The sequence below is a fragment of the Oryza sativa genome, chromosome 12 (assembly GCF_034140825.1).
Source record: "Oryza sativa Japonica Group chromosome 12, ASM3414082v1".
Taxonomy (NCBI): Eukaryota; Viridiplantae; Streptophyta; class Magnoliopsida; order Poales; family Poaceae; genus Oryza; species Oryza sativa.
The window spans coordinates 4,693,983-4,719,021 of NC_089046.1; the positions used below are offsets into that span (position 1 = coordinate 4,693,983).

At 39.0% G+C, this 25,039-nt stretch overlaps 1 protein-coding gene and 1 non-coding gene across 2 annotated transcripts; one reads left to right on the top strand and one right to left on the bottom strand.

The window, feature by feature from the left end:
- The first annotated feature begins 8,674 nt into the window (after nucleotides 1-8,674).
- LOC107279632 (uncharacterized) lies at nucleotides 8,675-24,097 on the top strand. Its single transcript, XM_015763679.1, has 5 exons — nucleotides 8,675-8,870; nucleotides 22,577-22,695; nucleotides 22,806-22,936; nucleotides 23,025-23,119; nucleotides 23,379-24,097. Exons 1-5 carry the CDS (start codon nucleotides 8,675-8,677, stop codon nucleotides 24,095-24,097), a joined length of 1,260 nt encoding a protein of 419 aa, XP_015619165.1.
- LOC112937504 (small nucleolar RNA R71) lies at nucleotides 9,040-9,146 on the bottom strand. The gene has a single exon (XR_003240168.1). It is a non-coding gene; the product is annotated as a small nucleolar RNA R71 (small nucleolar RNA).
- Nucleotides 24,098-25,039: the final 942 nt, after the last annotated feature.

Sequence of the window (25,039 nt, forward strand, 5' to 3'; positions counted from 1 at the left end):
GATATCATGATATCTGCTTCATGAAAAAGTTTTTGTTGGGGGCCTAGAATATTTGGAAGCAAAGGAATGGTTTTTATTTTTGATAATAAGCTCTCTTCTTTGTCTCCATGGAGGCAGTTTCTTAAGAGTGATCTCCTCCTTTTGTTGTTTAGATTAAATGAGAGAGACAAATATGTAGTTATAAGTTGAATTTCCTTGTTGTAATTTTCTTTGGACTTCTTTATTTATTTGTTTATTATTAATAGATTTTTTTAACAGCGGGGCCTCCCCTGCTGTGTTCTTTAAAAAAATTACACATATTACCTGTCATGCTAGTTATCAAACAAGATGAAATTAACCAAAAACCAAGCAGGTCATTAGGCTAATTATAGAAGTAATCTAGTCATAATATGTTAATCTAGATAAACAGTACCATCCACACAAACTATGTACGTATAAATCAATAATAGAAATACACCGATCTCTTTTTTCTCATATAGAGATGCAACACGATGGCAATAGAGGATGTGCTGTTTTTTTTCAAGGACGTCTCCCTGGCTCTTATATAGAGCTCAACACAAAACGGCAGCTCACGCTCAAGTCCGTTTGCCCTCCCCGTCAAAGCCGGATCGACTCTATGAGAAACACCGCCACCAAACGGCCACGAGCCCCTTAAAAACCAAGTCTTCAGCTGATTGACGCAAGGAGATTTTTCACCAAGAAATCAATAGAGGTTGTTGCATCTGCATGCAGGCATCTATCCATCTAGCACACACTTATCGTGCGACTAGCATTAGGCATTGAAATTGATGAAATGATCAATATCTACAAGCGTATTATTTCCATCAGTCTCCTCTTATGCAGTGTGAGGGATGGAGCACACAATAAATAAACAGCTGTTTCACCACAGCATCATTGCATTGCAAGGAAAGATAACTAGACCACGGTGATGTTAAATTGTGGTCACATTTTACATGTTAATTTAGTCATGTGAATTATTGAGATGTAAAATAGCATCATTTGGATCCTTTGGGTTATGTAAGGAATGCTGTTTGGCGCAGCTTCGCCTGCTAGCGCACTTTCGGCCCATCAAACCATGGTCTTGTAGGCCCACAATTGGGGAAGCCTTTGGAGTACATTTACAACAGATGATAAAGTGTTTTAGGGGGTGGAGTGCAAATGTGAATGAGCCTTTTTTTTTCTGACACATGGCAAAGGAGCAATGTTAAAACAAAATGTCCACTGTCCTCCGTTAGAACCTGCAGACCCGGCGATTACACTGTTAGACCACCCAATAAGGCTTTTCCAATGAACACACCATGCTCTAATGGCTCCATTTTAGGACATGCTGAGCCACGATCCTCCATTTAGACTTTTCCAATGAACACTACAGCCAGCACTTGGATGCAATTTCCAAGTTCCAACCATTAATCAATGCTATTTATGCCCACTGTGTTTAGATTATTTGCATACAGACTCCAGAAGATCACAAGTTGAGACGAGAAAGTTCACTAACCGTCACCTGTATATTGTACTAAAGTAGAGTGCCGTTATTTCAGCGGTAATAAGCTAACTGGACTAAGCAAAAACGAGTAATAGAAGGATATCAATATGAGTAATTGAGTAATGGAACGGTCTCCTTTTACGATCTTGGAGAGGAAAAAAGGAAGCTCGAAGGTTCAGAATGTCTGATTCATACTCGGCCAAAGGAGTTTGTGAAAAACTGTTTTTTCAAAAATTTGTTTTCATAAGATCCATGTACAGGTTTTTCTTCAGATTCATGAGCTTTATCCTCTCTTTCACATGATTCATGAGGAAAAGATCACACGATCATGCATAGCTTACCAACCATGAGTGTCCATCCAATAAACATTGATATTTGCATAGAGTTGTGATGAAGTCTTGGTCAGTTATTATGAAACGATTTTTTTTTGTGTGTATGTAGTGTTTGTGCTATGCCACTATGCTAACCTAGAATTCCTGTATGTAGATATCTTGACAGAAAGTAGCGATTATCATCTTAATCTATTTTTAGCACTTCCAATTGAGACATTAGAGAAAATCAAACCGAAAACAACTATGCAGCTGATGAATACCCATGTTCATATTTAATCTATCTATTGTTTAATTATATCACTATGCTAATAATCATTCACGTTAGAATTAGCAGAAGCTCTAATGCCATTGTGTAAAGATAGATGCTATATATCTACCTCAATTGTTTGGACAAGAATGAAGAAGAAACAAACATGATGAACATAAGGTGTTTGGAGAAGTACAAATAAGAAAAGAGATGATGCACATAAGGTATAATATTTTGCACCAAGACCATAAGGAAATAAATCGATCTGTAATCCATGCATAGCCCCTCAACCGATTTGGTCATCTTTACCTTCTAATTTATTGTCAGTTAATACACCATCATCCAATTACCTGTCCACATGCATCTCAAACCACTACACATGCATGGCCCAAGATGCATCGTATACTCCAACTGACTATATGCATGCATATGCATAGTGCGCTGTGTATTTACTCCGACACGAGAAATGAAAATAAGCTAAGAGAGAGTACCAAATATGCTGAGCATTTTTTAATAATACCAAAAAATTATATGATCATTTGTGAATGGAGGGAGTAGCTCTTAGTCAGGGTTTTAAATTTGCTTTCTGAAATTTCAGATATACTATTTAGTCCTCATAAGTAGTGGCTGCAGTCAAAACAATTTGGTCAAAATCGGTTAAACTTGGTCCAAATCCAATTCATTCTACTAAACCTTTCTACTCAGCTACTCATGGTTGATGTCTTTCCTTGCCTTATTCCAAAATGTAAAACCCATGCTCTTAGCTAATCGCACCCACTCTTATGCTTTGACTTAACGGTGCAACAATTTTCGCTTTTGCTTGAAATGTGTTTTAACACATACTCCCTCCGTTTCAGTTTTAATTTTTTCCTACTCAAACTTCTTTATGTTTGACTAAGTTTATAGAAAAATATAGTAGCATTTTTAACACAAAACAAATATATTTTGATTATAGTAGCATTTTTAACACAAAACAAATATATTATCAAAATATATTCAATGCTAGATTTAATGAAACTAATTTGGTGCTTAAAATATTGCTAATGTTTTTCTATAAACTTAGTCAAATTTAACAAAGTTTGATAAGGAAAAAAAAGTCAAAGCAACTTATAATATGAAACGGAGGAGTGCAAGCAATAGTCCTATGAACCAACATCACAAAGATACAAAAGTTATCTAGCAATATTTATGCTGTGGCCTGTGGCAGTAGTTTTTATCGATACTAAATATTTGTTAGCTGTCAGCCTTGCAAGCGTGCTTTGTTGTATCTAAACCTCACTAAAGGCAAGTGGGTGAAGTCATGCACCATCACCACACTAATTAAAAATCTTGATCTTCACTTGCGTGCACGATGAATGTATATATGCAGATGCCACCTCAATCTGGCAATAAGAGGAGATTAGGCAAGATTGAAGTGTTATGTGAGTGTGAGAATGTAGTTTATTAATTAGGGACAGTTTATTTAACAGGTAATATTCCTACTGATGTATATTCAGTAAGAAAATTATGTGTCTTTTGAATGATTTGAATTGCTAACAATGCCTTTTCTGTAGTCTTTCAACCGAGTGGAAACTCCGTTAAACAGTAACCATCAAACGGCATGAAAGAAAACTTTGGCAGTTCATTCGAAAGTTCTATTTTGATATAAGATGATTTCTCAATGAACACTGCAGCCAGAACTTGGATACCATTTGCAAAGCAATGAGTCTAAATTATGCGTACAGTTATTTGGATTCTCTGCATATACAGACTCCAGAGAATCAGAGTTTTAGATGAGAAAGCTCAATAACTGTCTTGGTTTGCATAATTTGTATTGAAGCAGGATGACCGTTATTTTAGTGGAACTAAGCTTTGAACGATATCACATGATATTGTTAGGATAATAGTTCCAGCACCTTGAAAAAACTGAAAGGAAATGAAAACATATAAGGACAAAAAAAAACCTAGCGTAACCAAGCAAATAATATAATGTTAAAGAGGGAAAAAAATGTTGTGATCCTAATGTAGGCATGATATAAGCATTGACATGGTTCATATAGTTTCAGTATTAATTGATTCTCTTTTCGGTACTAACTGAATAATATTTACTTCGGAAAAAAAGGCTAACTGAATAACATGCTATGCCCGACTCCGTAGCCCTGGTTCTGCAATCTGACTCCTGAGCAACCATCTATGAATATATAGCAGTTTGGAACTTCTCCTTGACTATCTTGGGGATGGAGAAACAGAAGCTTGATGGTTTTGAAAAACCGACTCCTTCTCAGCCAAATTAAAGGATATTAAGAAAAAACTATTCTTCGAAATTTTGTTTCACTCTCTCCCAGCGGAAAAAAAATTGTTTCACTTTCCCCTTCAGATTCATGGGTTTGATATATCCTCTCTTCCGCATGACTCATTAGGAAGATCACGCGATCATACCTAGCATACTAACCTTGAGCATCCATTCAATGTACACATGATTTCTACATAAGGTTATAATGATGTTTTGGTCAGTTATGAAATTTCCCCTTATCTCTTGTATGTATATATACAGTGACAGCAGCTTCACAGGGAAAGATATGATAAATTATCATCTGAAATTACGTTTAGCACTTTATTTGAGATATTACAAACCAAAAACCACCGTATAGCATACGAATACCAATCTTCATGTTAATCTACATGCGTGAGGTGCTGCGTTAGATTGCCTTCCTGATCATTATTCACGGTGTAAATAGGACGAAAACCCATCCCATTTCTCCGTCAATATCACTACTGCCAATCGATGTCAAGGAGGAGCTCTCTATCTTAGATCATCGCAAACCTAATCATTGTCAAGGACATCAGGTCGTCGCAGAACTAGGAAAGAGAAGTGTGGAGATTATGGGTACCACATACCCACATGGCATGTATATCCGACTGGTTATAGGGGATAGCTTATACAAATATAATATGTTTAGCAAAGGACTCGGGTTTTATGTTAACTGGAAATATCCCGTGGTGCTAGTTAGTTACAATTGTAATATATCTGTAGTGCTAGTCAGTTACAATTGTAATATATCTGTTAGCCGTAAGGCATATGGGCTGTACATTGTAATCCCGGCTCCTCCCTCTATATAAGGAGGGGTCCAAGTGCTCCTAGGGGCATAACTGTTCTCCTAGATCGTCAGATCAATAATACACTCAGCGGAATATTTCCTCGCACAGGAGTAGGGTATTATTCTCATCGAGAAGGCCTGAACTTGTATAAACCTTTATCTCCTAACCTATCCACTTTTCCAGCTTAATTGCTACCCTTTTAGTATTGCCGAAATCTTGTTTCGACAGTTGGCGCGCCAGGTAGGGGTTGCGTCAAGTTTTTCGCTGACTAGTGTGATGGGATTCATTTCGGGCATCGATGACTTCGCCTTCCCTCCTGAGCAGGCGTACCGGTTCGGCAACCTCGACTTCATCACCGACAACATCGGCAAGATTTCTCTTCTCGAATCGGATTCGAACCAGTCGGGAGGAGACCCTGACTCGACCCCGTTCGGTCTCCCGGAATCAGCCGAGATCTACTCCAAGGTTCTCTCATCTACGTTTGCCTCAAACCACTCGGTTGGGATCTCTGTGTCATCATCTTCAAGATTAAATCAAGACGGCGTAGTTTATCCTCCAATTATGATGCGGCTGCCAGACGATCTAGCTGCTGTTTTCGACTCAAGAGCGCCTTCTCCCCGTAGGTCTAGAACTGACTCGGTTTCAACCTCAGTCGGATCTAGCTCCAGGGAACTCGGCGTAATCCTCCAGTGACTCGGATCATGTTCTACAGAAGAAATTGAGGAATACCTCACCACTCCAAGCGTTGATTCCCATCCTCCGACTGAGATTATCGACTATGGTGACTTTGACGACGAATATGATTTCCACAACTTCGATGAATACGATGACCTTGATGAAGACTTCGACGACAACTACAAAGACAATTACACTCCTCTCTTTTTCGGCGTTTTTATGGTTGATAATGAGACAAAAGAAAAACACCTCGCTCGTGAAGCCGATGAACAACGAGCACGACAAGAAGTCAAGCGGCTCAGATTGGAGCAGGAACGACAAGCACAAGAGCAAGCCAGATTGCTGCGTGAGCAGCAAGACCGCGAGCGACTAGCAAGGGAGGCGGAGGAACGAAGGCAGCGTGCTTTGGCGTCGGGGCGTCAGGCACAAGAACTGATTAGACAGCAAGACATCGACACCAGCAGCGTATTCTGCACCCCGCAACAGAACACAGTTGCTGCGATCACACTTTTGGATACCCTCTTGACAGCTGGGGCACTAGACCACGTCGCTACCATACTCGATCAAACGAAGATGATGATTGCCGCATCAGTCCTAGTCAACTTGGGAAGCACTCAGCAGCACTCGACAGCCGGGCTCCACCTCTCCGATCTTAGGACTATCACCAACCAAGCCTTAGCACTGCTAATTCAAGATCATGTCACGATCGAAGGGCACATCGGGAGCACTCCGTGCACTCTCCCGCCGACAAACATCGAGAACATTGCTCCCCCCGTCATCGGCAGCCCGTCGACTTATGTGACACCCTCAATCGTCGCCTTGCGGACAGAGACGACTGACGACGCCACCACACACCGGATCGCAACGATGGGAACGATAGAGTCGCCGCTTTCACAAGTGATCTGCGTCGAGTGGATTGGTTGGCTGGTTTCAAGCCGACCGGTATCGAGAAGTATGATGGAAAAACTGATCCCGAGTCATGGCTCACTGTCTACACCCTCGCAATCCGCGCAGCAGGAGGAGATAGCAAGGCAATGACGAACTATTTACCGGTTGCCCTAGCTGACTGTTGACGGTCGTTAGTGATCAGTTTCGCCCATTAATACTACCTAAATAAAGGAGAACTAGTTATGCTTGCAATGCATATTTATGTCAAAATAATTAATATTCCACTAGCACTAGGATTACTAACCTCTTGAAGAGAATGAACACAAAGTGGAGAAGAATCGACATCAAAACAAGCGATCATTCAATTGGACGACGTCGAGAATCAGACTTATCAATGAATGGGCCAAGAACACAGAAATGACACGACCAATTGAGCCAAAATTCACAAGTCTGAAGTGAGCAACAGAAGAGGAGACCGCCGGCTGAAAATGGGCCAGATTGGGTCAGCCCCTGGTTCGGCCTAACCAGGGGTTCAGCCAAACCCATCCTGGCGCCGTTGGATGCAGGGTTGCGGCTGGACGGTGTGGATTAGCCCCCAATGATAGTTGGAGGATATTTCTGACCATTCCAACCATCACAACCGTCATTGGGAGGCTATATAAGGAGCTCACTCTCTCCATTCCAATAGACACCTCAAGCAAGAAGTTCATTTCATCTCTCAAGTTTAGTATAGTTTTTAGACTATTGTAGAATAGAAATAGAATAGAATCTTCAGTCCTCGGAGTCTTCGGAAGAATTCGGGTATGGCTCTAGTAGCTTTTCCTTCTTTTATAAGACTTGTATTTTATTTAGAATATTCTTCTTTATACTACTTTGGAATTGTATTACTTTCCGAGTATATGAATACCAGCTTTATTACATACCCAGTTATATTCATTATGATGCTAGCTTATCTGGGAGATGCAATGGTGTGGGTATAATGATCGTATTTACGACAACTCTATGTAATGACGATGATATTATAGTAGTATTTGGTAATTTAAGCATGGTGTTTAGATTATTGGATATCATTATTTAGGGTTATATGCTGCGGAAGCGAGGTGGGCCGCTGATGGTGACAACTCAGTACGGGTATTCCTCCACACGTGTATATAGTCCTAAGTTAATTTCCTGGGGAGGGTACTCCTCCGTATTTAGCTCCGGTTGTATGGTCATGACGGATTGTCGGAAGGAACTCGATAATCAGGGGTGGCTTCTCGAAGCACCAGGAGGGTATCGGAAAGAGGGTATTAGCTAAGTAATAATATAATTAGGATGTATGTATAATATGTATGTATACTAAAAGTATAGGAATAGGATCTTTCTATATTCTTTCCACTTAGCTTAGATAATTATGAGTAAGAGTATGAATGCTTGTGCTTAGTATCACTCTACCCCATGCATTATATTAACCCCTGCTTAGACTTTGGTTGATACAAGTAATATATAAATTATTAGTACGGTTCTCTCTATTATAATCTTCCCACGGGATTAAACAAATACGATACCCTTGGAATACTCTCGGGTGAAATGCTACAATGGTATATCCGTGCACTTGCAGGTGAACTCTGTAACCATAATATACAAGGAGTATTTCTGCGCCATTGTTAGGAATTATATTTCTAGCAATGTCGTTAATAAATACCAACAAGCATTTCTGGCGTCGTTGCTGGGGAAGATTTATAAAAGAGATTACCATTACTAATATTTTATATTTACCTCTTTATAATCACTGTCCTTTGCAGGCTAACCTTGGTTGTTTTCACTTTTATGGTGGAAACAGAGTAGTGCATGACTGGTTTCAACTTGCTAGAAAATTTCAAGGAAAATCCAGAAGTTTTCTTTCGGAGCGTCAAGCCGTGAGTTGTTGCTCCGCAGAAAACTCTTCCGACACAGAAACCAGCCATTCCCACGCCACCAACCTTCAAGACTATGGCTGACAAGACCCTCCGCAAATTCGCTGCTACCTCCGCTGACAACATGGCCACTGGGCCGCAAATCAACATGGGAGACGTGGATTTCGATCTGAAGTCCAGCCTCATTACGATGGCGCAGGCTAGCCTATTCTGCGACAAGCCTAATGAGCATGCCAATGCACATCTGCAACAGTTCCGGAGATCTTCAGCATGTACACAACAAAGGGCGTCAGCCCTGACGCCGTCAGGCTGCGATTGTTTCCGTTTTTCCTTCTTGGGAAAGCGAAACAGTGGTTTTATGCCAACCGTGCCACGATCAACACCTAGGACAAATGCTTAACGGCATTCCTGTCAAAGTTCTTCCTGATGGGCAAAACCAACGCCCTTCGTGGGAGAATTTCAAATTTCCAGCAGACGAGAGATGAGTCTATTCCCGAGGCATGGGAACGACTACAGGAGTATATGGCCGCCTGTCCTCATCATGGGATGGACGACTGGCTGATCCTGCAGAACTTTTACACTTGGTTCACTCCTACGTCTCGCGACCACCTGGACACGGTAGCTAGAGGAGCCTTTTTCTCTAAGACGGTTTGAGGAGCCATCGACTTGATAGAGAAAATCTTCTCCAACATGGGCTGGAGCGAGGAACGACTCCAGACCTGTCAGCGAGGCATGCACACCGTTAAGGAGACGGAAATGCTTGCTGCTAATCTGGACCTCCTCAAAAACGCCTTCACCAAACGGCCACGAGTGCATGTTCTCTACTTAGTTGAAAACCAGTCTTCAACGGATTAACGTGAGGAGATTTTTCACCAAGAAATCAATAGAGGTTGTTGCATCTGCATGCAGGCATATATCCATCCAGCACATACTTATCGTGCAGCTAGCATTAGGCATTGAAATTGATAAAATGATCAATGTCTACAAGCATATTATTTCCATCAGTCTCTCCTTATGCAGTGTGAGGGATGGAGCACACAATAAATAAACAATTGTTTCACCATAGCATCATGGTGTTGCAAGGAGAGATAACTAGACCACGATGATGTTAAATTGTGGTCACATTTTGTATGTTCATTTAGACATGTGAATTATTGGGAAGCCACTACAAATCGGACGTCCGAATTATGAGAAAAAATCGGACGGCCGCTCCTCGGTACGCATCATGCATCCCTCCCCACCATGCACCATGTACGTATCACTTTTTATCTATCAGCCTTCATATACACGCATTATTTCTCTCTCATTTATTCTTGTGAATGCAAATATCTTAACTTGTGCATTTTATTAGCAAATTATAAATTATTTTTCTTACAAATTATTTATATGATTTTTAATCTGATTGCACCATTGAATTCGTTGCAATTAAATCTTTTCAAAGAGATCCCACATGATTATATTTTTAATAAATTATATATATTTAATTATATTCATAGCTGAAACATTTTTATATTATATATGAAACAATGAGTTGTAACTGCTGAAACACCACAAAATGCCTACTGAAACATCACAAAGTATATGGTATAACATCAAAATAATACCATGTGCAACACTTTAAAATGACCTAGTAAAATATTAGCTGAAACATCATAAAATACCTCATGTAACATTTAAAGAACACCACGTGCAACATTAAAAAAAGATACAGTGAAACATCAGTCGAAGACATCACAAAATACCTCTTGAAACATAAAAAAACACCTCGTGCAACATTTCCAAATGACCTATCGAAACATTATTAAATACCTATTGCAACAACTAAAAATTCCATTACAAAGAAAAACTTTTTTAAAAAATTACCAAAATATAGTTAAGTGAGATCTTGTTATGAAGATTTAATTGCGGTGAATACAATGGTATATTTAGATTACGGATTAGATAAATAATTTGTGAAATAGGATTATTTGGAGTTATTCATTAAGGAGTAGAAGCATGTGTGGTAGTAGAGGCATTCGAGAGAGAGAATATTGGCTACTTTATGTCATAGCAGTAGAGGCATACGAGAGAGAGAATATGGGCTACTTTATGTTAGAGCAATTACATAGGCTACTTTATGAGATAAATGTCTACGCAATATAAATATGAGAGGGAGAACGATGAGGGATTGTGATGGACACTATTATTAATCTTATTACATGGTTTAAGGAGTGTGCAGGCGTCCGATTTTTTTATGTTCGATCGGACGTCCGGATACAAGCATTTTCGGAATTATTGAGATGTAAAATAGTATCATTTGGGTCCTCTAGGTTATGTAAGGAATACTGTTTGGCGCAACTTCGCTGCTAGCGGACACTTTCGGCCCATCTTGTAGGCCCACATGAGCTTCTTTTTTCTAACACATGGTAAAGGAGCAATGTTTTTTTTTTTTTAAAAAAATGACCACGTTCCTCGATTAGAGCATGCCGAGCTGGCGATTAGACTGTTAGACCACCCAGTTAGGCTTTTCCAATGAACGCAGCTGAGCCATGGTCCTTCAGTCAGGCTTTTCCAATGAACACCGCAACCAACGCTTGGATGCAATTTCCATACATTAATTAATCAGTGAAATTTACGCCCACGGTATTTAGATTCTTTGCATACAGACTCCAGAAGATCAGAAGTTGAGAAAAAGAAAGTTTATTAACCGTCACCTGTATATTGTACTAAAATTGAGTGCCGTTATTTCGGTGGTAAGAAGCTAACTGGAGTAAGCAAATACGAGTAATAGAACGATATCAATATGATTATTTGAGTAATGGAACGGTCTCTTTCTACGATCTTGAAGAGGGAAAAGGGAAGCTTGAAGGTTCAGAAAATCTGATTCATACTCGGCCAAATTAAGGAGTTTGTGAAAAACTGTTTTTTCAAAAAAAATGTTTCATAAGATAAATGTACAGGTTTTTCTTCAGATTCGTGAACTTTATCCTCCCTTTCACATGATTCATGAGGAAAAGATCACACGATCATGCATACCTTACCAACCATGAGCATTCATCCAGTAAACATTGATATTTGCATAGAGTTGTGATGAAGTCTTGGTAAGTTATTATGAAAATATTTCTTTTTGTGTGTGTATATAGTGTTTGCGCTATGCTAACCTAGAATTCCTCTGTGTAGTCGATATCTTGACAGAAAGTAGAGATTATCATCTTAATCTATTTTTAGCACTTCTAATTGAGACATTAGAGAAAACCACTATGCAGCCAATGAATACCCATGTTCATATTTAATCTATCTATTGTTTAATTATATCACTATGCTAATAATCATTCACATTGCAATTAGCACAAGCTCTGAAATTTCAGATATACTATTTAGTCTTCATAATTAGTGACTGCAGTCAAAACAATTTGGTCAAAATGTGTTAAACTTGGTCCAAATCCAATTCATTCTACTAAACCTTTATACTCAACCACTGATTGGTGATGTCTTTCCTTGCATTCCGAAATGTAAAACCCATGCCCTTAGCTAATCGCACCCACTCTTATGCTTTGACTTAACGGTGCAACTATTTCCGCTTTTGATTCAAATGCCATAGTTGTTTTACCACGTACTCCCTCCGTCTCAGTTTTGACTTTTTCCTACTCATACTTCTTTACGTTTGCTAAGTTTATAACAAAAATATAGTAGTATTTTTAACACAAAATAAATATATTATCAAAATATATTCAATGCTAGATTTAATGAAACTAAATTGGTGCTTAATATATTGCTAATTTTTTCTATAAACTTAGTCAAATTTAACAAAGTTTGATTAGGAAAAAAGTCAAAGCAACTTATAATATGAAACAGTGGGAGTACAAGCAGCATCACAAAGATACAAAAGTTATCTAGCAATATTTATGCAGCGGCAGTAGTTTTTATAGATACTACTATTTGTTAGTTGTCAGCCATTTATGCATGCGTGCTTTGTTGTATCTAAACCTCACTAAAGGCAAGTGGGTGAAGTCATGCACCATCACCATACTACAGATCTTGATCTTCACATGCGTGCCTGATAAATGTATATATGCAGATGCCGCCTCAATCTGGCAATAAGAGGAGATTAGGCAAGATTGAAGTGTTAGGTCAGTGTGAGAATGTAGTTTATTAATTAGGGACAGTTTATTTAACAGGTTATATTCCTACTGATGTATATTCAGTAAGAAAATTGTGTGTCTTTTGAATGATTTGCATTACTAACAATGCCTTTTCTTTAGTCTTTCAACCGAGTAATTAGAACGTTAGATGACAAATGGAAACTCCGTTAAACGGTAACCATCAAACGGCATGAAAGAAAACTTTGGTAGTTCATTCGAAAGTTCTATTTTGATATAAGATGATTTCTCGATGAACGCTGCAGCCAGAACTTTGATACCATTTGCAAAGCAAGGAGTCAAAATTATGCCTACAGTTATTTGGATTCTCTGCATCCGGACTCTAGAGAATCAGAATTTTAGACAAGAAAGTTCACTAACTGTCACTGGTTCTGTATTGAAACAGGCGGACTATTATTTCATTATTGGTACTAAGCGGGACTAAACATCTTTTTTTCCGGTTTAAAACTACCACGGGACTTAGATGAAGATCATTTTTAGTCCTGGTTCAATAGCTGCAAGCCATGTCAAGAGATCATATCTTTAATCCCAGTTGGTATTACCTACCGGGGCTAAATCTCACATGCGCTCTCTCTCCCCTTATCTTCTTGGCATCCGCGCGCACTGCCTCCTTAATTATCTTCTATCTTATCCCCTCTTCTCCTCTTCTCCTTCTTTTCCTCCTCCACTCCTCCGATCCCCTCTCCCGGCAGCAGGCGGCGGCGGGCAGGAGGCGGCGGCCTCGGTGAGCCGCGGCAGGTGGCAGCTGCTCGCACGGAGGTTTGCGGCCGTGCGGCGGCGACCGGGGCAGCCGCGGGCGGCGACCTCGGGTCGTCCTGCTCAACAGCAGCCGCTTCGGCTTCAACTTCTCCGTGCACGGCCAGGACGTCGGTGGTGTCGGAGTGGGCGCTCAAGTGCAGCGGCGGCGGCCCCGCGCTCGTCTCCCTCCCAGCGTCGTTTTTTTGTTGTTTTCTGTTATGTGTGGTGATGTTGTGAATCATTAATTTTGTTGAGTATGTGAATTTGTGATGTCAATGATCTGTGAATTTGTGTTATTATTTTGATATGTGAATTTATGATTTGTCGAGTTTGGCGTGAAATCAATATGCAAACAGAAGAAAAGCAATAAAAAAAGACCTTTTAGTCCACCAACCAGGACAAAAGATGAGCATCTTTAGTCCCGAATTGAGTGTCCCGATTGCATACCCGGGATTAGAGTGGGTTGCGAACCGGGAATCTTATGAGGTTCTCCAGTAGTGTACGATAATAGTTGCAGTAACTTGAAAAAAACTGAAAGGGAATGAAAACATATAAGGACAAAAAAAACCTAGTGTAACCAAGCAAATAAAGTAATGTTAAAGAGGAAAAAAAGGTTGTGATCCTAATGTAGGCATGACATAAGCATTGACATGGTTCATATAGCTTCAGTATTAATTAGTTCTCTTTTTGGTAATGAAATTTAGTCCAACCTTTTGAAATTTATCCAGACATTAAAAAGTAATGAGTTGGTGTTACTAACTGAATAATATTTACTTCAAAAAAAGGCTAACTGAATAATATGCTATGCCCCACTTCGTAGCCCTGGTTCTTCAATTTGATTACTGAGAAACCATCTATGAATATTTGGGGATAGAAAAACACAAGCTTGATGGTTTTGAAAAACCGATTCCTTCTCAGCCAAATTAAAGGATATTAAGAAAAAACTATTCTTTGAAATTTTGTTCACTTTCTCCCAGTGAAAAAAAATTGTTTCACTTTCCCCTTCAGATTCATGGGTTTGATATATCCTCTTTTCTGCATGACTCATTAGGAAGATCACACGATCATACCTAGCATACCAACCTTGAGCATCCATTCAATACGCATTGATATCTACATAAGGTTATAATGATGTCTTGGTTAGTTATGAACTTTCCTCGTATCTCTGGTATGTATACATATTGCTATCCATTCTGTTTGAGTGCCATATAGCTTTTCCTATTCAGTTCTAGAACTAGTGGTTACAGCGAATCAGCAATCTCTTATTCATCTTTCTTTCTTTGCTTTTGAATGACTTGATGGGTCTGGATAATAACAAGAAGAGTCAAGGTAGCGAAAGTAGCTATACTCTAGTAGCTGGCGGGGCTAGTGGATTTTTTCCCTTACACCTTCACCTATGCACTATTCTCTACTGTTTTAAGCATATGTGCTTGGGCAAAATGTTCCAATTCTTATTTATTTCTCGGAAGAAATGACTTACTTCACCATCAAGTTCAAGATATCTGTTGCACGCCGATCACCAGCTTGTTTCAGATTTCCGTATATCTGGCAAGTAGCAACATATGTAAATTTCATGTCTGCTACAGCCTCTTCCAACTCGTCCCGGAATGGGCGTTATGGCAAAGAACAAGAAGAAAAAGAAAGAAGGAATTTGTCCAATAGTAACAAATGGTGCCTCCACTTTGAAAATTTTAACTAAAGGGCAAATACAAATAAAAAAACAACTTTGCTGCGAGGTTGTGTGCTAGCATTTGGTGCATTAGGGTCTTGAAATTCTCAATGTAGTCCTAACCCGATCTTCCGCGGGATCGTTATAAGTTGTCCAAGTTGCCAAGAAAGAGTTCAATGGCACGAGTCAGAAATCGAGGTATTTTCACGGGTCGCCCTCGTTCCGTAGTTGAGTTCTTTCGCATTTCTCGTATCGTTTTTCGTGGATTAGCATCTCGAGGTTCTTTGATGGGCATAAAGAAATTGTCTTGGTAGCAACCACCACAGACGACGAAATAATGAACAAGCCCTTGAACTATCCCTTTAAAGAAGAGCAGTTTGAACCACGCGAAGATTATGAATCCGATACCGACAGGTATAAAACCTAATGATTGAAAGAATTCCCTCTCCTCTTGTTCCTCAATCTTCGGAGAATGCGGCGTTGGATTAGAGAAAGTTCTCTGTTCCGAACATTTCCTGGAAGTAGACGACACGTTTTAAATCTTAATGCAGGCATGGCATATTTGTAACCCATCGTTCGCCTAAGATCGAAAATGCGATGTCACATCACTCTTCATTCAGTTCAGTCCATTTGGCTTTCGAGCAGTAGCGGCAGCGGGGCGGGAGAGTTGGTTATTCAATTGATCCTCTGATGTTGGCCCTTCTGCATCATCCAGCAAGGCTCGGAAGTCTGAGCTAGAATTCCTCCCGAGAACACACGAAACAAAAAATCTTCTCATGCAGCTTTTTTCTTGTTCAGGGCGCAGCGAAGCCAATTTCCATCAAGGCAAGGGGGTAAATAAGGAGAACGTAGTATCTGCCATTTCTGTAGCGCCCTGACCTTACCTCGAAACCAGCTACCTCTTATAGCTACCTAACCTAATCCCTAGTTTACCCTCGAAACTGAATTACTTTTCCACTTTCACTCTTCTTCTCTACGGATTTTAGAAAACAGAACCTGATTGCAACTTTTTCGTCCTATGCTTTTTGCATTCTAGTTCAATAGTTTCTTTTTGATTTACAGATCAAACAAAAGAAAAAACATTACAGAAACTCAAACAAAAGAAAAAACACGCAACGTTGCTTCGTATTCTTTTCTTCAAACCATGACTACATCCCCTTTGCTTTTGCTACTACTACCACTAGTCTAGCTCTTGTTTATTTGCAACCCGTTTTCATAGTCTTTTGACCGGATTTTACTTGATAGGGAGTCTTTCTTTTGCAGGAATAGGGTGGGTAGGCCCAACCACCACACTACACGTATAGACGCGAACCCCCCTCCTTACCGTACGTGCGACTCTCACCGCATACGGCAAGCTGCTTCGCACTACCGTTGCTAAAGGATTCAAGTTGTCTGCAGTCGACACAAGCTTGCCGCTGCTCCCCTCAAACTGGTAATAACTTGTCCCATTTCTGCATCCGTTAATGATTTAAGAACCGTTCGTTGAGACCTCAAAAGATAAGAAAACTGTCCCTTTTTGTCTTGCCTCGATAAAACAATGAATGGGTAAAGCCGAATTGATCTGACCAACCAAACATGGGATCTTGTTTGATACTCAACACATGAGAATCTAGGAGGATACTGATTGGCGCTCAAGAATGGCGTAGTTAATGTTATGATTTGCCAGCATTCTCAGCTCCCCTTCCTTTCTTCTCTACACTTATCCGAATAGGTTTGTGTGCCAGCTTCTTCTCCTGCAATCTTCAGGAAAGAATCCATCAGCGAGAAAATCAAATCGTATTCTATAGAATATGGTAGTGGTAATTATATAACTGCTTTGAGGAGGAAGAGGGAAATTGTCAATAACTGTTTGCAAGATCCACGTATATTAAAAGAATATATAAATAAATATGTGCAAACGCACTATGAAATCCGTTATAGATATTATAGTCCTAATTGGAATAATATGTGCTTATTCCACAATAATATCGAATTCAATCAACCCGGATTTCCTTTTTTCTATTTCCCACTACTAGATAGTGGGCATAAATCTCACGATAAGTCCCCAAAGATTCATATTGAACTTCAATCAGAACTTCTCTTAACCCAATGACGCGTTGATCTAGTTTCCATCGGAGCCACAAGGGACTGTCTAAACAGATTTGTTTTTGCCTATAAGCTCGGGACCTTTTCTCGAAGGTTGGAAAGTTCCATTCGTTTAGTACGAGATCGCTTCACACATCACGGTGCTTACACCTCTCGCCTTTTTCCTCCTCTGATCTTAGAAAGCATACTAAACTCGCTTTTCGACGCGGAGCTCGCTGCTATCGAAGCCTGCTTCAAAACTACAGGGCGTGCGTTAGCACTACGGCTTTCCAGCCTCCCTTTGCTAGTTCCGAACTATCACTGATCCCAGAACCTTCAAACCTTTTTCTTTTAATCTCGCTTTCCGTATCATATAAAAGATCGTTATTCCCATTCTCCCGATGCAGACTTCGTAGTAACTATCTCGCTGGCAAGAAAGAAGGGCTACTATGATAAGGCCGCAGGTGTGGTGAGGGAGTGGAAAAGCTTCGTAGTTTATTTTTCTACGGTTCCTTCGGGCTAGGGTTAGTGTCATTTCCACTACTTTTGGGAGTGTTATGATCAGCCAAGCTCGACTGCCTGACCTTAGAGAAGATGAATTAGACTGCCTGATAGACTACTACTTCCTTTTCTTACCCGGCCAAAGTGGGGGATGGGATTGCTCGTATTATAGGTCTTGGTGAAATAATGTCAGGCGAATTAGTCGTCGGGGCCAGTTTTAAGCTTTCAGAGAGTGGTCATCATACCCTTGCTTTCAGGCTTGGGCTTGGCGGATCCTCTAAGTAATGGGTACGTAGGTTTTGTGGCCGGATTCCCTACAAATAAATTATGTATTAAGAAATGAAGGAAGAGTGCACGTTCGGACCTCAACTAGTCTCCATGCTCGTCGGGGCCAGTTTTAAGCTTTCAGAGAGTGGTCATCATACCCTTGCTTTCAGGCGCGAGTAGCTCTTCTAGTCGGGCAGCTGTGTGACAACACTCCTGAGAAAGCGGCGCGAGACTTTTTCAAGGAAACATCGTCAGTGTGACTACTGCCAATCCATGTTAAGGAGGAGCTCTCTATCTTAAATCGTCGCAGTCCTTATCGATGTCAAGATCGTCGCAGTCCTTATCGATGTCAAGGAGGAGCTCCATCCTAGATCGTCACAGATGTAGGACAGGAGAGTATCGACATCTGTGATGCCTATACACGCCATGCAAATTCAGGAGAGTATCAACATCTATGACACCTATAGAAGGATGACAATTTATAGAAGGATTGCACTGAAATCTTGATTGCTAGCAAAAGAATGTTCCTTTTTTTTTACAAAGCAAGTAATTACGGTTGATGACCAAATTTGGTAAATCATGCATCAAATTCGAAGCTAAGATCAAAGCTGATTTGGCGAAAGATTGTTTCTTAGAAGCAGAGGACGTATCGGCTACGGAAGGTATCGGCTAACGACTGCATCGGCTGACATTGGATCAAACAGAGAACAGCCGATGTAGCCGATCTTGGTAAGGTAGTTCTAGAATCATCTTCGGGATCGATTGACGTGCTACACAAGTATTTCCATGATTGGGATAAGCCCACGGAGGGGCAATTGTATCTATTAATTAGAATATTTTGAATAGTTTATTTAGAGATATTTGTTGGCAAGAGTCTGCCTAAAAGACTTGTTCGTATATTACGGTTGTAACAGATTTGGAGTCATGTCCAGCAAGGACATATTATGTATTTTGGGTACAAATATGACCCAAGACCATGTAAATAACAACAACAGTTCAATAACACATTTGGCGTATCGCCACCTTTTTCTACTTTCATTGTTTCAATGAGTTCTTGCTTTCGAGTTGGGCTGCATCGGGTTTGATCTCCGACAAGAGGTAAATCTTGTCATGGCGGCTTGCGTTCTCGGGATTAGTGCTTACATATTTATGATACTCTAATCTTGGTTATGTAAATCGTCGAGTTATTATCACATGTACTATATAATCTTTATGAATATTGCTATCTAACTCTAAATTGGCTAACATCTACCATCAGAGGACAGCCGATAGGGTTAAATATCAATGTTGATGATTATATAGTATATTTACCATCTCATAGAGGTTTTCATCAACTTGTTCAGATCTTATGTTTCTTTTTATGCTTAATGCTGCATCGGTTAGGTTCGATCTATTAAGTAATATCTAGAACCATAATATTTAGCTTGTCTTATGATCATTGATAGAGATAGTATTAGGGTTTCAGCCGATCTTACCTAATTTAATTATCTTGCCCTCTATATGTTTACTTGATATGCTAAATCTGCCCTTTATATTAAGATCTTATTACATTGAAATATATTAGGCGTATTGTTTCGTACATTTTGTCCATTTTAAACATCTTGGTATAAGGTGATATCGGAGTACTAGCCGATACATCTTAGATTTACTTCATCGGCTATGCTATGAATATATATAATCTTTGTCTTAAAGTACTTTTAAACACAAGTGATTTATACTGTCTCGGCTCACTGTCCGATCTATCCTAATCACTTGGTTTAAATATATTTTTAGGAATAGATTATATATTATTGATATCTACAGCCGATCGAGTAGATTTAACTTTATCTTGCTTTATTCTTCATTGCCGATCTAATGTAAATAATATCGGCATAATATTAAACAATATGTCATCGGCCTCTAGCTGATCGGCTATCGTTTATGGATTTAACCTTGTTTTCTTGTTTTTCTTTTCTTGTTGATTGTAGGATCAAATCAACTGGCACGCCTTTTAATCCGAAAGCAAGATTTAGCACCTGCACTGGAGCTAAGCAGATCTCCTAGGCCAGTATGTATTTTTTGCATCAACAATTACCCAGCATTTTGGAGAAAGCCAAAAGAATGAAAAACAGAGTCTTTCAAAAGAATCCAAAAGAGATTGTTTGTTATAAACATGTTACTGATGAATCCTGAATTTCATCTGTTGTTGCAATCGTGTTGGTTTAGTTAAAATATTGATTTGTTGTTCTTCCAAATACTATACATAATCTCTTCAAGGTGTACTTTCATGGTCATAGGTATATATTAGTAGTACATTTAAGCCTAACTTTTCTGATTTCTAGATAATGTGAAACTTCCGGTACTACTTTTGCTGAAGAAACAGTCTTTGATCAATATTAATATCGGTATGTATCATATTAAAGCTTATTACTTTCAGTTACAGAATGGAACGGTAGAAACTCAGATTTCAGAAAGAACTGATATATATAGCACATATATAAATTCAGATTTCAGAAAGTACTCTGTACTATTCAAAACAGAACTGTAAAAATTCAGATTTCAGACAGATCTGAGATATAGTACTTATAAAAGAATAAGAGATTTGCTTACTGTTTCGAGCATCACAAAATATCCACCCTAGATTGTTATTTTTTAATTATCAGCCTTGGATGTATAATTCATCGTCACAATTCATTAACTCAACAGTTCGTCATTTCAAAGAAACAGAAACTAAACTATGATGGAAAATTATATCTTGAGGAAAACAACATGATATTACCAAAATATACAGATTCAGTATGCCAATTTCTTCAGTCCTAGAAAATGCCCAATTATTTTACAAAAGAACAATCTTTCATAGTCTTTGTTCCGCTTTGCCGACTAACTTTTATAACAAAGCCTCTAACACTATGTTCATCAGCCAAGCATTATCCTCCAAGAAAAAAGCTAAGCGAAGAATGCTTTGGTAAATCAGTTGTTCGGACCCTCAGGGTTGGTATATATATGAAAGAAGCTAGTAAAAGCATACTAGTATCAAAATATGAACAACGTCATGGAGTATTGGGGCAGTGAACATGTCTAGATAAATGATAAAATTATAGGCTTAAAAAGAATAAAAGTGGAAGGTACAATATGGTGACAGATCAAATAAAGATAATTTTCTCGCATCATTTACCTGATATGGTGGTAATTAAGATTATTTGGCTGCTCCATAGATGAAGGATTCTTTTTTCTTTTCATGTTGTTCCTACATCAATGGAGATTGGATGTCAATTCATATTAATGCGAGAGGGAGGGTGTTGTGTGTTCGTCGCGCTTTGATTTATTTTGCTAGAGAGAAACATCTAATTTTATCAATTACTTAGCTGTTAATTAATCATTGTGATGGGACAAGCCATGCAGCCATTGATCCTACTATCTGTGGTATGGATGAAAGCAACCTCAAAGACTGCATTTGGTCTCAATGGCAGAGGATGTGGACCCAACCCTGAGCATTCATCGAATAAGCATTGATTTCAACATAAAGTTGTGATGACGGCTTTGTCAGTTATGAAAATTCCCCCTTATCCCTTGTATGTATATATAGTGCATAGAAGTCCTCCGTGTTTGATACCATATAATATTCTCACAGGGAGAAGATAGATGAATTATTATCTGAATTTATTCCACTTTTATTCGAGATATTAGAGAAAACCAAACAAAAACATCCATACGGCACATAAATACCCATGTTCAGGTTTAATTCACACATGCTGAGCTGAGTTAGATCACTCTCTCAATCATTATTTATGTTATGAGTGGTCACTGGTACAGAGAGAGGCTGCCACTGCGAGGGAGGAGCACGAAGCCCTCGGGCGTCGTTGTCGCTGGATCTAAGGGCAGATTTACCATAGGGGCGGGGTCTTGGACCCCACTACCGCGAGACCACCATGGTGACCTCCAATTCCCCACTCTCCCAAATCCCTAGGCGGAATTGGTAGTTGGTAATCTACTATCTTTCAAAAGTTCAAAACTGTGTCTTTCAAGTTCAGTGAGGTAGTGATTGAAATTTATAATTGTTTTCTATACATTACAAGATAGTCAATATGTCAAAAAGAACATTGCTCACGTATTATTCTAGTTCAAGAAACACAAATACCAGTGATCCTTCACACAATAATGAGAGTGTAAGTCAACCAAAGAGGCCTAGGGCAAACCCATTGAAGCAAATCTACATGAAATTAGAGATCTAGTAAAGAGGGCATATGCATTGAGTGGTCCAACTTAACCTGATATTAGTATATTTCCTCGTAAATGGCAATGTGGTGAATGGGTATCCTTTCAAAAAACTTGGTTCAATGAGTTTGATTGGCTAGAGTATAGGGTTTAAAAGGATGCATCTTATTGCTGGTATTGTTACCTTCTCTTTGAATCGGGAAAACCTGAAAATTTTGGAAGGTTATGTCAATTGGAAGAAAGCTTAAGATATGCTTACTTTACATAGTAATTGCAAGACTCACAACGATGCTAGGAAAAAATATGAAGACTTTATGAACCAAAGAACAAGTGTATACTAGAAAAATTGAGATTGTTAGCAAAAAGGAAGAAATTCGATACAAGATTTGCTTGACATCTTCTTTAGATGTTGTAAGGTTTCTCATTGAACAAGGTGATGCTTTTCGTGCATATGATGAATCTAATACTTCCCTTGCTGCTTTTTGTGGACATGATGAATCTGATACTTCCCTTCCCTCAGCAAGGGTAAATTTAAAGAGATGGTTGATTAGTACAAATATAAGGTTCCTGAGATGAATGGTGCATATGAAAAGGGTCTTAAAAATTTCCAAATGTTATCACATCATATTCAAAAGGACCTTACTAAACCTTGTGCAAAAAAGGTGACAGCAGTGATTATGGATGAGATTGGAGATAGAAATTTATGTGCGCTTATTGATGAGTCTCGAGATGTATCAATTAAGGAGCAAATGGGTGTCATCTTGAGGTAGTAGTTCGCACTATGTATTTTTATATGGTTTAGTTTTTCAAATTCTATTATAAGTACTAACTTAAAAATAATTGTTGTTGTGCAGATTTGTGAATGATGAAGGAAAAGTGATGGAGAGGTTTCTTGATCTTCAACATATTGAGAGATGTACCGCTATTGCTTTGAAGGAAGCTTTATTTGGTATGCTTTCTAGTCATAAGTTAACCATTTCTAAGATTTGGGGCAAGGTTATGACGGAGCTTCTAATATGAGAGGGGAATTTAATGGTATGCAGAAATTGATTCGGGATGAAAATCCTTATGCTTTTTATGTCCATTGTTTTGCCCAACAATTACAGCTAGTAGTTGTTGTTGTTTCAACTTCTACACCAGCAATTGCAGATTTTCATAATTATGTGCCTTTAATAGTCAACACAGTGGATGCATCTTATATGCAAAAGGTTGCCTTGTTGCAAAGCATCATGATGTATTGTTAGAAAAGGTGGAGAATGGTGAGATTACCACTAGAAGTGGTCTGAACCAAGAAAGTAGCCTAGCTAGGCCTGGAGATACTAGATGGGGGTCACATTTTAAAACTTTGTTTCGTATTTTGGTAATGTGGGAGGCTATCATAGATGTACTTGAGATTGTTAGGAAAGATTCTACTAAACCAACATTTAATGGTGGAGCATTTGGTTTGATGGGTAAAATGCAAAGGTTTGATTTTGTATTCATCATGCATTTGGTGATAGACATGTTGAGCATTACAGATGACTTGTCACGTGCTTTGCAAAGAAAGGACCAAGATATTGTTGAGGCAATGAGTTTGCTCAAGGATGTGAAAGAGCTCTTGCAGGAGAATGGATGGGAACCATTATTGAATAGGGGGATTTCATTCTATAATAAACATGTGATTAAAGTGCCAAAAATGGACAAGGAAGTAAATGAAAGAGGGGCATCTACACGTCGAAGGCACAAGGTAACAAATAAGCATTACTATCATGTTGAGATCTATCTTGCAGCCATCGATGCCATTTTGGTTGAAATGAATCATCGCTTTAGTGAAGTTAGTTCAGAGCTATTAGTATGCATGTCATCTCTTAATCCACATAATTCCTTCTCCAATTTTGATGTGGATAAGCTTGTGAAGCTTGCTGAAATTTATGTTGAAGCTTGCTGAAATTTATGTTGAAGATTTTTTGGTTGGTGATCTTATGCTACTACGGACTCAACTTAGAAATTTTATTAGCAATGTTAGGAGAACTAAAGAATTTCTTGGATGTAAAGATCTTGCAAAGGTTGCTGAATTAATGGTTCAGATTGGAAAGAACAGAACTTATCACTTGGTGTATAGGCTCATTGAGTTATCATTGATACTTCCGGTGGCAATGGCTTCGGTTGAGAGGGTCTTTTCAGCTATGTGTCTTACAAAAAGATTTGCGAAACAAAATGGGGGATGAATGACTAAATGACTAGATGATTTGTTACACTGAGAAGCAGATTTTTAGAAGTATTAGTGATGAAAAAATCATCCAACACTTTGAAGAGATGAAAAGGCGTCGGACGTTATTGCCTCAACAAAAATGAGTGGTATGCTCCATGCCTCCATTATCTTCTTAGTTTCTAAACTATTTGAATTCAAAATAAGTATGTTTTGTTTATTCATTAATTTGCTATTTTCTTTGTATAGATTACTAGTCATGAAGAATAATAGGCGATTGGGCGACACACGTCATCTATTGGACATTGGTTTGGTATGGATAAAATTCACTATATATCATTAATTTGGTGTATGTGTGCTTTGAACTAGACATGTAGCCAATTTATATATAAGACATGTTTCAATTTATACTGCCCTAGTTTGTTCAGTCCCCACTATTATTTTTTCCTGGATCCACCCCCGAATCTTGCCACAATATTTGAATCTAGATTAACAGTGCCGTGCACACAAATCTAGATTAGAAATACACCGGTCTCTTTGGACTCTGAGATTAATCAAAAGGGTTTAACTTATGCAGTCACTGAATAGATCGATGAAGATCAGTGAGGCAAAGCAGTGCAGTCACTTGATCTACACCAACGAGTCAGGGAAGATGAAGACGATCGATGTTGTGCCTCCGTG

Excerpts from the sequence above, each read along its gene's own strand:
- LOC107279632 (XM_015763679.1), top strand. The coding sequence starts at position 8,675 with ATGGCTGACAAGACCCTCCGCAAATTCGCTGCTACCTCCGCTGACAAC. Across the intron at positions 8,871-22,576 it reads GTTCCGGAGATCTTCAGCAT|ATGTTGTAAGGTTTCTCATT; the intron begins GTACACAACAAA and ends CATCTTCTTTAG. Across the intron at positions 22,696-22,805 it reads CTTCCCTTCCCTCAGCAAGG|GACCTTACTAAACCTTGTGC; the intron begins GTAAATTTAAAG and ends CATATTCAAAAG.